Source organism: Echeneis naucrates, chromosome 10 (assembly GCF_900963305.1).
Source record: "Echeneis naucrates chromosome 10, fEcheNa1.1, whole genome shotgun sequence".
Lineage (NCBI taxonomy): Eukaryota > Metazoa > Chordata > Actinopteri > Carangiformes > Echeneidae > Echeneis > Echeneis naucrates.
Genome location: NC_042520.1, coordinates 12,353,372 through 12,367,296, shown reverse-complemented (window position 1 = coordinate 12,367,296; position 13,925 = coordinate 12,353,372). Strand labels below are relative to the sequence as shown.

General features: G+C 44.4%; 5 protein-coding genes across 14 annotated transcripts in view; all 5 read left to right on the top strand.

The window, feature by feature from the left end:
• Positions 1–13,925, top strand: part of LOC115049691 (protocadherin gamma-C5-like) — a 209,194-nt gene that overhangs the window by 170,949 nt on the left and 24,320 nt on the right. The gene's annotated exons all lie outside the window — the stretch shown is intronic.
• Positions 266–2,794, top strand: LOC115050320 (protocadherin gamma-C5-like). Its single transcript, XM_029513162.1, has one exon. It carries the CDS (start codon positions 266–268, stop codon positions 2,792–2,794), a length of 2,529 nt encoding a protein of 842 aa, XP_029369022.1.
• Positions 3,599–6,079, top strand: LOC115049699 (protocadherin gamma-C5-like). Its single transcript, XM_029512147.1, has one exon. It carries the CDS (start codon positions 3,614–3,616, stop codon positions 6,077–6,079), a length of 2,466 nt encoding a protein of 821 aa, XP_029368007.1. The 5' UTR covers positions 3,599–3,613.
• LOC115049697 (protocadherin gamma-C5-like) lies at positions 6,927–9,413 on the top strand. Its single transcript, XM_029512145.1, has one exon. The coding sequence runs from the start codon at positions 6,945–6,947 to the stop codon at positions 9,411–9,413; it is 2,469 nt and encodes an 822-aa protein (XP_029368005.1). The 5' UTR covers positions 6,927–6,944.
• On the top strand, positions 10,445–13,913 carry LOC115049776 (protocadherin gamma-C5-like). The gene is made up of 2 exons (XM_029512289.1): positions 10,445–12,946; positions 13,869–13,913. Exons 1-2 carry the CDS (start codon positions 10,466–10,468, stop codon positions 13,911–13,913), a joined length of 2,526 nt encoding a protein of 841 aa, XP_029368149.1. The 5' UTR covers positions 10,445–10,465.

Below are 13,925 nucleotides of genomic sequence, written 5' to 3'. Positions count from 1 at the left end.
AGGTGGAAATGGATGCTGTACACCAATAGGATTCAGAACTGTACAAAGCAATCTACTCCCTGCCCCCCCAAGCTTTGGCGTTGTAACACTGAGACGGCAAAGAGCAAGAGGAGAGAAGGCAATGAACTCGTCTTTTACAATATGAATATTTTCTATTTTGCTTTACATACAGGCTGTGCAATTGGTGATTTTTTCCCCCCTTCGGGATTAATATCCGTGACGATGGATTTCATAATTTTCCTATGCACGATGTCGACTGGAATTAATGTGTTATAGCGGACCAAGCATGACAAAGAGAACAGGACACCGAGACTGGAGATGGCAGGCTCTTTGGTGGCATCATTTCTTTCTTTTATGGACTACAATAGACGGACAGACTCGTTACAGCATCCCAGAGGAACTAAAACAGGGCTCTGTGGTAGGAAATCTAGCCAAAGATCTGGGTTTGGGATTATCTGACATTTTTGACCGTAAACTGCGAGTCGCCTCTGAGGCTGGTGAGCAGTATTTCAGTGTGGATGCGGGGAAGGGCGAGCTGGTGGTGAATGACAGAATAGACAGAGAGGCTTTATGTGGACAAAGCGCCAGCTGTGTGTTGCCTCTGCAGGTCGTTCTTGAAGATCCATTACAACTATTTCGTGTTGAAGTTGAAATACAAGACATTAATGATAATTCTCCCAAATTCCCGTCTAATGATATTACATTAGAGATTGCGGAGTCTACAGTTGTAGGTGTACGATTCCCTTTAGAAAGCGCCATAGACCCGGATGTAGGCAGCAATTCACTTAAGTCGTATACTCTCAGTAAAGATGAATGTTTTAGTATTAGAATTAAAGAAGTGGCAGGTGGAAGGAAAGTTCCCGAACTGATTTTAGCAAAACTTTTAGATAGAGAGAAAAAGGCTGTTCATCATCTATTACTAACAGCTCTAGATGGAGGCAACCCAGTCAGATCAGGAACCTCTCAAATATCCGTCAAAGTCCTTGACAACAACGATAACGTTCCGGTTTTTGAGAAAATCCTGTACAAAGTGTCTATTCATGAAAATACTGCCGATGGTGCAACGGTTGTAGAAACAAAAGCATCAGATATGGACGAAGGTCAAAACGGAGAAATTGAATACTCGTTTGGAGCGCACACATCAGATATTGTTCTTTCTGTTTTTACCATTGATGAAATATCTGGAAGTATCTTTCTTAAAGGAAAACTAGATTATGAATCGACGTCAAATTATGAAATAGACGTAAGTGCAAAAGACAAAGGCAGTCCAAGAATGGAAGGCCACTGTACTGTGCATGTTGAAGTTTTAGATGTGAATGATAATGCCCCAGAAATAATACTCACCTCTCACCCAAAGCCAGTGCGAGAAGATTCGCCTAATGGCACCGTAGTAGCTTTACTCAGTGCTCGAGACCTTGACTCGGGTGATAACGGTAAAGTAACATTACAGCTCCCTCATATATCTCAATTTGTACTGAAACCTTCGTTTGCCCAAAATTACGCATTGGTTACTAGAGGTATTTTAGACAGAGAAAATGTCTCAGAGTATAACATTGAGATAACAGCCACTGATTCAGGCTCTCCTCCTCTGTCCAGTAAGAAAACATTAACAGTCAGCATCACTGATGTGAACGACAACCCTCCGGTATTCACTCAGCCCTCCTATAATGTATACTTAAAAGAGAATGGGGTACCAGGATCTATACTGTACTCAGTATCAGCCTCTGACCTGGATTTTGGTGAAAATGCAAAAGTGTCTTACTCTATACTGGACTCTAAAGTCCAGGACGTCTCCGTCTCTTCCTATGTTTACATGAACTCAGATAACGGCAGCATCTACAGCATGCACTCGTTTGACTATGAGAAACTGAAGGTGTTTCAGATTCTGGTTCAGGCCAAGGATCAGGGCTCTCCGTGTCTCAGCAGCAACGCCACTGTCCATGTTTTTATCCTGGACCAGAACGACAACGCCCCCGCTGTTATTTACCCCTCGTCCGCTGCCCTGGGCTCCCTCTCTCATCAGAGGATGCCCCGCTCTGCTAAAGCGGGTCACCTGGTTACTAAGGTGACGGCCGTGGATGCTGACTCGGGCCACAATGCCTGGATCTCCTACAGACTGGCGGAGGCCACAGACTCCTCTCTGTTCACTGTCAACCTGTACACAGGGGAGGTGAGGACTAAACGCGCTGTGTCCGAGCAGGACGACTCCTCTCAGAGGCTGCTCATAGAGATCAAGGACGACGGGGAACCGGTCCAGTCCTCCACCGTCACGGTGTCCATCATGGTGGAGGACGGTCTCCACGAGCCCATCTTAGACCTCCGACAGAAAGCGGTGGAGCCCAGCAAGAAAACTGGCAGAATCACCCTGTATTTGATTCTGTCTCTGGCCTCGGTGTCCGTGCTGTCTCTGGTGACTTTTCTCATCTTAGCGGTTAAATGCATCAGGAGCAGCAGAAGCAGCGGTAGTTGCTGCATGAGACGGAGCGACTGTGATGATTACAAGAACCCCAACAGAAACCTGCAGATTCAGCTCAACACTGATGGACCCATAAAGTACGTGGAGGTCCTGGGAGGAGACATGCTGTCTCAGAGTCAGTCCTTCAGGTCCTGCATGTCTCCAATGTCAGAGTACAGTGACTTCACTCTGATTAAGCCCAGCAGCACCACAGACTTTAAGGAGGTCATCAGTGTCCTGGATGCTTCTTTACCCGACAGCACCTGGACCTTTGAGAGCCAGCAGGTGAGCAAATATCAGCCATTTATCTTAGCATTGAAAATTCAATATGATGGGTAGGTAATACGAAGTCAAATATAAGTATCGGTCAATGTTTTTGCGAATTATATTTTGAATTGTTATTTTAGCCTCGGAAACACAAATTTACGTGCATATGAAATACATTCAGAAATGTTTAGACTGGCTGTGTGGAAGGAATTTAACAGCTTACATGTACACACAAACACTTGAATAATGCAGCACCATGAGAGTTGGATGGCACCTGTGAAATCCAGTCATCACAGTGTGACTTCAGATCAGTGAGGATTTCTCACTGCTGTTATTCACAGATGTATGAGCAGCAGTTAAGAAATTAATACCTCTAATGCGCTCAATTTTTTTCTGTCATACGAATTTTTATCTTTGTTTTATTTTATTATATTTTTACCGTTTGAATTATTTACTGATGATGATTGGTGGCCATTTTTTGTTTGTGAAGATCTCAGGTTGCTCATATTATGACATTCACTGATGCGTGTTGCAATCGCTCAGTTGAAAACAAAGGGGGGAAATGAGTACTGTCGTTTTAAGAGGGTCGATCAGTCCCCCTCTCATTGAAAGCTGGAAATGGATGCTCTGCACCAATGGGATGCAGAGCTGTACAAAGAGATCTACTCCCTGCCCCTTTGCAGCCTCGGCGCTGTCACACTTATAATGCAATGAGCTGGAGGAGAAACAGCGATGCTCGTGTTTTGTAAGAATTGAGAATATGCTTTTTGTTTACAGTCATGCTCAGACACTGTAAAGGATTTTCTTTTGGGATATTTCCTACAATCATGGACTCCAGAGTCGTTATGAATGAAATCATATTTGGAATTCGTGTGTTGTAACGGACCGGGGATGACAAAGAGAACAGGACACCGAGACTGGAGATGGCAGGCTCTTTGGTGGCATCATTTCTTTCTTTTATGGACTACAATAGACGGACAGACTCGTTACAGCATCCCAGAGGAACTAAAACAGGGCTCTGTGGTAGGAAATCTAGCCAAAGATCTGGGTTTGGGATTATCTGACATTTTTGACCGTAAACTGCGAGTCGCCTCTGAGGCTGGTGAGCAGTATTTCAGTGTGGATGCGGGGAAGGGCGAGCTGGTGGTGAATGACAGAATAGACAGAGAGGCTTTATGTGGACAAAGCGCCAGCTGTGTGTTGCCTCTGCAAGTAGTTGTCGAAAATCCTTTACAGTCTCACAGAATTGAAGTAGAAATAAGAGACATTAATGATAATTCACCTAGTTTTCTGACACACGAGATCAGTCTTAAAATACCCGAATCAGTCGCGCTTGGTAAACGCTTTCCACTGGAGAGCGCAGAGGATCCAGATGTTGGAAGCAATTCTTTGAAAACGTACTCTCTAAGCAAAAACGATTATTTCTCTCTAAAATTCAAGGACACAAAAAACGGGAAAGCGGTCCCAGAATTAGTGTTGGAGAGACCATTAGACCGAGAGAAACATGCTCTCCACCAGCTGCTGCTGACAGCATTAGATGGAGGAAATCCAGTCACGTCGGGAACATGTAAAATCACAATCACTGTTCTTGATATTAACGACAATTTCCCAGTATTCAATGAAAACGAATATAAAGTCACTTTAAAGGAGAACAGCACCAAAGGAACATTTGTTCTCAAACTGACGGCCACAGATGCTGACGATGGCCTTAATAGTGAAGTCAAGTATTCTTTTGGGTCCCGAACACCCGATTTTGTGTTATCAACATTTGACATCAACGAAGTCACAGGCGAAATTTTATTAAAAGGGCCGTTAGATTATGAGAGCAATAAATCATATCTTATTGATATAACTGCTAAAGACAACGGCATACCCGAAATGGAGGGTCATTGTCGTGTACAGTTAGACATTGAAGACATAAATGATAATGCTCCAGACATTGTGCTCACTTCAAAGCCCAGTCCTGTACCCGAGAACGCACCGAGTGGCACAGTTGTGGCTTTGATCAGTGCCCGAGACCTCGACTCGGGTAACAACGGCAAAGTGAAACTGCAGCTTCTAAAACGTTCTCCTTTCAGTCTTAAGCCATCATTTTCTAATAATTATGAATTAGTTACAAATGGTCCTTTAGACAGAGAGACTTTCTCAGGGTATAACATTGAGATAACAGCCACTGATTCAGGCTCTCCTCCTCTGTCCAGTAAGAAAACTATACCAGTCACAATCACTGATGTGAACGACAACCCTCCGGTATTCACTCAGCCCTCCTATAATGTATACTTAAAAGAGAATGGGGTACCAGGATCTATACTGTACTCAGTATCAGCCTCTGACCTGGATTTTGGTGAAAATTCTAAAGTGTCTTACTCTATACTGGACTCTAAAGTCCAGGACGTCTCTGTCTCTTCCTATGTTTACATGAACTCAGATAACGGCAGCATCTACAGCATGCACTCGTTTGACTATGAGAAACTGAAGGTGTTTCAGATTCTGGTTCAGGCCAAGGATCAGGGCTCTCCGTGTCTCAGCAGCAACGCCACTGTCCATGTTTTTATCCTGGACCAGAACGACAACGCCCCCGCTGTTATTTACCCCTCGTCCGCTGCCCTGGGCTCCCTCTCTCATCAGAGGATGCCCCGCTCTGCTAAAGCGGGTCACCTGGTTACTAAGGTGACGGCCGTGGATGCTGACTCGGGCCACAACGCCTGGATCTCCTACAGACTGGCGGAGGCCACAGACTCCTCTCTGTTCACTGTCAACCTGTACACAGGGGAGGTGAGGACTAAACGCGCTGTGTCCGAGCAGGACGACTCCTCTCAGAGGCTGCTCATAGAGATCAAGGACGACGGGGAACCGGTCCAGTCCTCCACCGTCACGGTGTCCATCATGGTGGAGGACGGTCTCCACGAGCCCATCTTAGACCTCCGACAGAAAGCGGTGGAGCCCAGCAAGAAAACTGGCAGAATCACCCTGTATTTGATTCTGTCTCTGGCCTCGGTGTCCGTGCTGTCTCTGGTGACTTTTCTCATCTTAGCGGTTAAATGCATCAGGAGCAGCAGAAGCAGCGGTAGTTGCTGCATGAGACGGAGCGACTGTGATGATTACAAGAACCCCAACAGAAACCTGCAGATTCAGCTCAACACTGATGGACCCATAAAGTACGTGGAGGTCCTGGGAGGAGACATGCTGTCTCAGAGTCAGTCCTTCAGGTCGTGCATGTCTCCAATGTCAGAGTACAGTGACTTCACTCTGATTAAGCCCAGCAGCACCACAGACTTTAAGGAGGTCATCAGTGTCCTGGATGCTTCTTTACCCGACAGCACCTGGACCTTTGAGAGCCAGCAGGTGAGCAGATGACAGGTCATTTTGATGTGCTGCACGTTTCTGCTATTCTTACACATTCAATTACACGTCATGTTCAGTTGTCACCTGATGATCCAGTTTCCATGGTAAAATATAAAAGCCTTGGATATGCCGCTCTCCATTATGCTGGAAAATCTAGTGACCACAGTGATATTGTTTTTGTCAGGAGAACATCTGGTTTTTCTTTTGGGGAAGAAGAAATTTGGCACTATTTAAGAATTAAATTCATTTAGGATTTTGCAAATTTCAGATTTGACTAAATAAATTAAGTGATTTTTATTTGCTTTGCTATCACAGTTAGGACAAAAGGTTAATATCAAAAATTTTTTTATACAAAATTAGAGATTTCTTGATTCAAAATCAAATTAAATGTTCAATCCCCTAATACTGTGGATGGGGGTGTTTTTAGTAGTTGTGTGAATTTGGTTATTTATCTTTTCTATGAATATTTTAATGTTAAAAGCATCCATATTTTAAAACCAAAGCGAGAGAGATGCAACACTTATCACACACAGCATGTGCATCTATCCTGGCTATTGAGCTGAGCTGTGCCTTTAAATGCTAAGCTCAGTCTCCTTACTATTGGATGCCACTGATAGATGCTGTGCGCCAATCACTACGCAGAACTGTACAAAGAGATCTACTCCCTCCTCCTTGCAGCCTCAGCACCGTGTACGTTAACAATGCAAAGGGTTGAAGGATGGAGGATGCAGCGTTCATGTCACGGAGATGGAAACAGAATCATTCTTGAGAACAAATATGTTTTATTTGCCTGTATAGGATTAGGTAATGCGTTCTTGGAACTGGATGTAATCTTTGACTTTCCCGATGGGAAATAACATATTCTAACGGACCGGGGATGACAAAGAGAATGGGATACCGAGACTGGAGATGGCAGGCTCTTTGGTGGCATCATTTCTTTCTTTTATGGACTACAATAGACGGACAGACTCGTTACAGCATCCCAGAGGAACTAAAACAGGGCTCTGTGGTAGGAAATCTAGCCAAAGATCTGGGTTTGGGATTATCTGACATTTTTGACCGTAAACTGCGAGTCGCCTCTGAGGCTGGTGAGCAGTATTTCAGTGTGGATGCGGGGAAGGGCGAGCTGGTGGTGAATGACAGAATAGACAGAGAGGCTTTATGTGGACAAAGCGCAAGCTGCGTGTTGACTCTGCAGGTTGTTCTTGAAAATCCACTAAATTTGCATCGGATTGAGGTAGAAATAAAAGACATAAACGACAACTCACCCAGATTTCACACAAAAGAAATGTCTTTGAAAATCGCGGAAACGGCAGCAGTGGGAACTCGTTTTATTTTGGAGAGTGCGGAGGATTCAGATGTTGGAAGTAATTCGGTGAGATCTTACACCTTGACTAAAAACGAGTGCTTTACGTTGAAAATGAAGGAGGTTGAAGATGGTAAAACAGTGCCTGAGTTGGTCTTAGAGAAGCCTCTTGACAGAGAGAAAAAAGCAGTTCATCAGCTGTTAGTGACCGCTTTAGACGGAGGGAACCCGGTCATGTCTGGTACCTCACAGATCACAGTCACGGTGCTTGACGTGAATGACAATTTCCCAGTATTTGATAAAAATATATATAAAGTTTCCTTACAGGAGAATACGGCAAAGGATGCTTTTATTATCAAAATGGCAGCAACTGACGCTGATGAGGGGCCAAACGGTGAAGTAGAATTTTATTTCGCCTCGCGTACACCTGATTCTGTCTCTTCGATGTTCGAGATAAATTCAATAACAGGAGAAATATATTTGAAAGGGGACTTAGACTACGAAAGAGCCACACATTACAAAATTGAAATAACTGCGAAAGATAAGGGAGCTCCTGAAATGGAGAGTAACTGCCGACTGCAGATTGATGTTGTAGATGTTAATGACAATACTCCAGAAATTGTTCTCACCTCTGAACCGCAGCCAGTGAGGGAGGACGCACCGAGTGGTACAGTGGTCGCTCTGCTCAACGCACGTGATGCTGACTCCGGAAGTAATAGCAAAGTTACATTGCAGCTGCCTAAAGGTTCCCCTTTTAATCTAAAGCCATCATTTTCCAATAATTATGCACTAGTTACAAATGGTCCTTTAGACAGGGAAACTTTCTCAGAGTATAACATTGAGATAACAGCCACTGATTCAGGCTCTCCTCCTCTGTCCAGTAAGAAAACTATACCAGTCACAATCACTGATGTGAACGATAACCCTCCAGTATTCACTCAGCCCTCCTATAATGTATACTTAAAAGAGAATGGGGTACCAGGATCTATACTGTACTCAGTATCAGCCTCTGACTTGGATTTTGGTGAAAATGCTAAAGTGTCTTACTCTATACTGGACTCTAAAGTCCAGGACGTCTCCGTCTCTTCCTATGTTTACATGAACTCAGATAACGGCAGCATCTACAGCATGCACTCGTTTGACTATGAGAAACTGAAGGTGTTTCAGATTCTGGTTCAGGCCAAGGATCAGGGCTCTCCGTGTCTCAGCAGCAACGCCACTGTCCATGTTTTTATCCTGGACCAGAACGACAACGCCCCCGCTGTTATTTACCCCTCGTCCGCTGCCCTGGGCTCCCTCTCTCATCAGAGGATGCCCCGCTCTGCTAAAGCGGGTCACCTGGTTACTAAGGTGACGGCCGTGGATGCTGACTCGGGCCACAACGCCTGGATCTCCTACAGACTGGCGGAGGCCACAGACTCCTCTCTGTTCACTGTCAACCTGTACACAGGGGAGGTGAGGACTAAACGCGCTGTGTCCGAGCAGGACGACTCCTCTCAGAGGCTGCTCATAGAGATCAAGGACGACGGGGAACCGGTCCAGTCCTCCACCGTCACGGTGTCCATTATGGTGGAGGACGGTCTCCACGAGCCCATCTTAGACCTCCGACAGAAAGCGGTGGAGCCCAGCAAGAAAACTGGCAGAATCACCCTGTATTTGATTCTGTCTCTGGCCTCGGTGTCCGTGCTGTCTCTGGTGACTTTTCTCATCTTAGCGGTTAAATGCATCAGGAGCAGCAGAAGCAGCGGTAGTTGCTGCATGAGACGGAGCGACTGTGATGATTACAAGAACCCCAACAGAAACCTACAGATTCAGCTCAACACTGATGGACCCATAAAGTACGTGGAGGTCCTGGGAGGAGACATGCTGTCTCAGAGTCAGTCCTTCAGGTCGTGCATGTCTCCAATGTCAGAGTACAGTGACTTCACTCTGATTAAGCCCAGCAGCACCACAGACTTTAAGGAGGTCATCAGTGTCCTGGATGCTTCTTTACCCGACAGCACCTGGACCTTTGAGAGCCAGCAGGTGAGCAGACAGTAAAATCATCATTTACGTGAAAATATGTATACACTCCTTTAAATTTCTCATTCTTCACTGCTTTTATGTCACCAATGCTGTAATTTCATAGGATATATTTGATGTTTTTAAAGCATCACCTGCTGAAATTTATGCTTGCACAATAATCCTTTATGAATGGAGTTTTTCTTCTGACACATTTCTTTGTCATGTTCATGTTTTTTCGGCATACACGCTACAAAACATTGTGAACTGTAGGCTGAAATACCTGCGTATTGTGCACAAACCATGTGCAATCAAATACAGATGAACAGCACTTGCTGATTGATGTAAGCCCCTATGTTGCATTTAAACTTACTTGAGCAATGCAACTGAATGCTGCTTAAACCTTTAAAGACTTAGACTGCCTCTAGTCCCTGTAGGCATTTAGAAAAAACGGTTATTATGTGAGTGGTTGATTGTCTGTGGTTGATTGTCTGAGACAAACAGTTTAGCAATACATTGACATTCATTATTTCTGAGGAAGTATCAGTGATAGTTAAAACCTAATTCAAATCTTTGGCCTCATTGGAAGCCTTTTTCTTTTTTATGGAAGTGTGGATTTCCAATTCATAGTTTATATAGTCAGAAGCCAAACCAACAGCAAAAGAAAATAATCAATATTTTAATCAAATCATTTGATTTCATTTAATAACAGTGATTAGAAGCTTCTCATTGAGCCATTTCATGCATTCTTGACTTGCATTGCGGAGCCTGTACCTCACGCCTATTTCTGTCTTATTGGATGTGAGCCCGATGCTGTGCACCAATGGCATAAAGAGTTGTACAAAGAGATCTACTCCCTCCCCCATCTGTCCTCACCACTGTAGCCAGTGTGTTAGTCCGATCCGCCTCGAGAGCAAGATGCGCTTTAACACTCAAATCAAATAATATCAGGATAATTTACGACTGTAGGCGAATAAATGTGAGTCTTTTTGGAGTACAGCAAGATCATCGTTGATGGATTGTTACATTGACTTCTTTATAACAAACGATATGTCGATCGGAAAATAACGACCTGTTCTAACGGACCGGGGATGACAAAGAGAACAGGACACCAAGACTGGAGATGGCAGGCTCTTTGGTGGCATCATTTCTTTCTTTTATGGACTACAATAGACGGACAGACTCGTTACAGCATCCCAGAGGAACTAAAACAGGGCTCTGTGGTAGGAAATCTAGCCAAAGATCTGGGTTTGGGATTATCTGACATTTTTGACCGTAAACTGCGAGTCGCCTCTGAGGCTGGTGAGCAGTATTTCAGTGTGGATGCGGGGAAGGGCGAGCTGGTGGTGAATGACAGAATAGACAGAGAGGCTTTATGTGGACAAAGTGCCAGCTGTGTGTTTCCTCTGCAGGTGGTAATGGAGAACCCTTTACAATTACAACGGATAGAAGTGGAAATAAAAGACGTCAATGACAACGCTCCGAGTTTTCTCAAAAGCGATCATGTGATAGAAATAGCTGAATCCACCGTCGTTGGTGTGCGTTTTCCTTTAGAGAGTGCAGAGGATCCAGATGTTGGGAGTAGCGGATTAAAAACGTACTCTCTAAGCAAAGATGATTGCTTTATTTTAAAAGTAAAAGAAATTGAAAATGGAAGGAAAATACCTGAATTAGTTTTGAATAAATCACTTGATCGAGAGAAAAAAGCAATTCATAATTTAGTTCTCACCGCCGTAGACGGGGGAAACCCGGCCAAGTCTGGAACTTCAAAAATAACTATAACAGTACTTGATTTCAACGATAATGTGCCATTATTTGAAAACACCTTTTATAAAATTGCTGTCCAAGAAAACATTGCAAATGGTTCATTTCTCATTAAAACAAAAGCAACAGACATAGACGAGGGTCCAAATGGAGAAATTGAGTACTCGCTTGGCATACACACACCACCAGCGGTGCTGTCATTGTTTCATATAGATGCTGTGACTGGAGATATATATTTGAAACGGCAGTTAGACCACGAAGATCAAGCGTCTTATCGTCTAGACGTCAGTGCAAAAGACAAAGGCTTCCCTAAAATGGAGGGTCACTGTAGTGTGCAGATCGATGTCTTAGATGTGAATGATAATGCTCCAGAAATTGTGCTGACTTCCAAACCTGCTTCTGTGCCCGAAGACTCTCGCAGAGGAACAGTAGTAGCTTTGCTCAGTGTCCGTGACCTTGATGCCGGCAATAACGGGAAAGTGAGATTACAGCTTCCCAAAAGCTCACCTTTTACTCTGAAACCCTCGTTTTCAAATAATTACGCATTGGTTGCCGATGGCCCCCTAGACAGAGAGACTTTCTCAGGGTATAACATTGAGATAACAGCCACTGATTCAGGCTCTCCTCCTCTTTCCAGTAAGAAAACTATACCAGTCACAATCACTGATGTGAACGACAACCCTCCAGTATTCACTCAGCCCTCCTATAATGTATACTTAAAAGAGAATGGGGTACCAGGATCTATACTGTACTCAGTATCAGCCTCTGACCTGGATTTTGGTGAAAATGCTAAAGTGTCTTACTCTATACTGGACTCTAAAGTCCAGGACGTCTCTGTCTCTTCCTATGTTTACATGAACTCAGATAACGGCAGCATCTACAGCATGCACTCGTTTGACTATGAGAAACTGAAGGTGTTTCAGATTCTGGTTCAGGCCAAGGATCAGGGCTCTCCGTGTCTCAGCAGCAACGCCACTGTCCATGTTTTTATCCTGGACCAGAACGACAACGCCCCCGCTGTTATTTACCCCTCGTCCGCTGCCCTGGGCTCCCTCTCTCATCAGAGGATGACCCGCTCTGCTAAAGCGGGTCACCTGGTTACTAAGGTGACGGCCGTGGATGCTGACTCGGGCCACAACGCCTGGATCTCCTACAGACTGGCGGAGGCCACGGACTCCTCTCTGTTCACTGTCAACCTGTACACAGGGGAGGTGAGGACTAAACGCGCTGTGTCCGAGCAGGACGACTCCTCTCAGAGGCTGCTCATAGAGATCAAGGACGACGGGGAACCGGTCCAGTCCTCCACCGTCACGGTGTCCATTATGGTGGAGGACGGTCTCCACGAGCCCATCTTGGACCTCCGACAGAAAGCGGTGGAGCCCAGCAAGAAAACTGGCAGAATCACCCTGTATTTGATTCTGTCTCTGGCCTCGGTGTCCGTGCTGTCTCTGGTGACTTTTCTCATCTTAGCGGTTAAATGCATCAGGAGCAGCAGAAGCAGCGGTAGTTGTTGCATGAGACGGAGCGACTGTGATGATTACAAGAACCCCAACAGAAACCTGCAGATTCAGCTCAACACTGATGGACCCATAAAGTACGTGGAGGTCCTGGGAGGAGACATGCTGTCTCAGAGTCAGTCCTTCAGGTCGTGCATGTCTCCAATGTCAGAGTACAGTGACTTCACTCTGATTAAGCCCAGCAGCACCACAGACTTTAAGGAGGTCATCAGTGTCCTGGATGCTTCTTTACCCGACAGCACCTGGACCTTTGAGAGCCAGCAGGTGAGCCGGAAACATGAGTACAGTAATGTGCAAAATATAATTGCTGCATTGACCGACAAATTTTCTAATCTAAATGGTGATCCACCTTTTGACAACAGAACATTTTCACTGTCCTTAGAGGTAAAGTATAAGTCACCAGTAAAAAAAAATAATGTTCTTTTTTTACCTCTTTAATTAATTTCAGGCCCTCATAGTGATTGTACTTCGATTCGACCAGCTGTTTACTGTCCTACATGTACGTTAAACTCATAATATTACTTTCATTGTATATTACCTTCATTGTATATTACCTTATTTCATGACTACTTTCAGTCAGGTAATAATGACAAAGAAATGAGATGGCCTCCATGTACTCTTTTTAACTTCCTAATATTCATCTTCACATCCTGACCTAATGGTGGGCTTCTTTTGGTCATGTATTTTTTTGTTATGGAGGAGCATCTCTCCCTTTCATCTCGCTTAAAATTATCTAATGGAACAGCCAATATTATGGCTAAAGTACGATTTCCGTTTTTTTTTTTCCCTGCTGCTGTATTTTTATTTTTTTTAAACATCTTTTCCAGTTCATGGGAATGACACTAAATTTCAGCACCATAGAGCTGGACAGCGACGTGTTCATAGAGTTCATCTGCTTTCAGAAGCAGCGCGACATTGTCACTTACTGCAAATCTAACACATGCTCTGTTTAATCAAAATGAATGCAGTGTTTTCATTTTTCTAATCATATTTCATTTTATGTTCAGCACCAATATTGGCGGCGTATAATACAAGATATCCTATAATTTGTCGAAATGTGCTTAATGCCTCTAGGCAGATTCCGTTATGAGCGGCTGTGTCTTTAAAAGCTCTGCTCACCTCGACGCTCATTGGATGGTTGTAATGGTTGTTGTGCACCAGTGAAACGTAGCGCTGTACAAAGAGATCTACTCCCTCCCCCATGCATCCTCAGCACCACGAACACTTAGATTGCAAAGAGCTGGATGAGAGGGAGTGATGCTCTTTTCTG

Excerpts from the sequence above, each read along its gene's own strand:
- LOC115049699 (XM_029512147.1), top strand. The coding sequence starts at position 3,614 with ATGACAAAGAGAACAGGACACCGAGACTGGAGATGGCAGGCTCTTTGG.
- LOC115049776 (XM_029512289.1), top strand. The coding sequence starts at position 10,466 with ATGACAAAGAGAACAGGACACCAAGACTGGAGATGGCAGGCTCTTTGG. Across the intron at positions 12,947-13,868 it reads GGAAACATGAGTACAGTAAT|CACCACGAACACTTAGATTG; the intron begins GTGCAAAATATA and ends ATGCATCCTCAG.
- LOC115050320 (XM_029513162.1), top strand. The coding sequence starts at position 266 with ATGTGTTATAGCGGACCAAGCATGACAAAGAGAACAGGACACCGAGAC.
- LOC115049697 (XM_029512145.1), top strand. The coding sequence starts at position 6,945 with ATGACAAAGAGAATGGGATACCGAGACTGGAGATGGCAGGCTCTTTGG.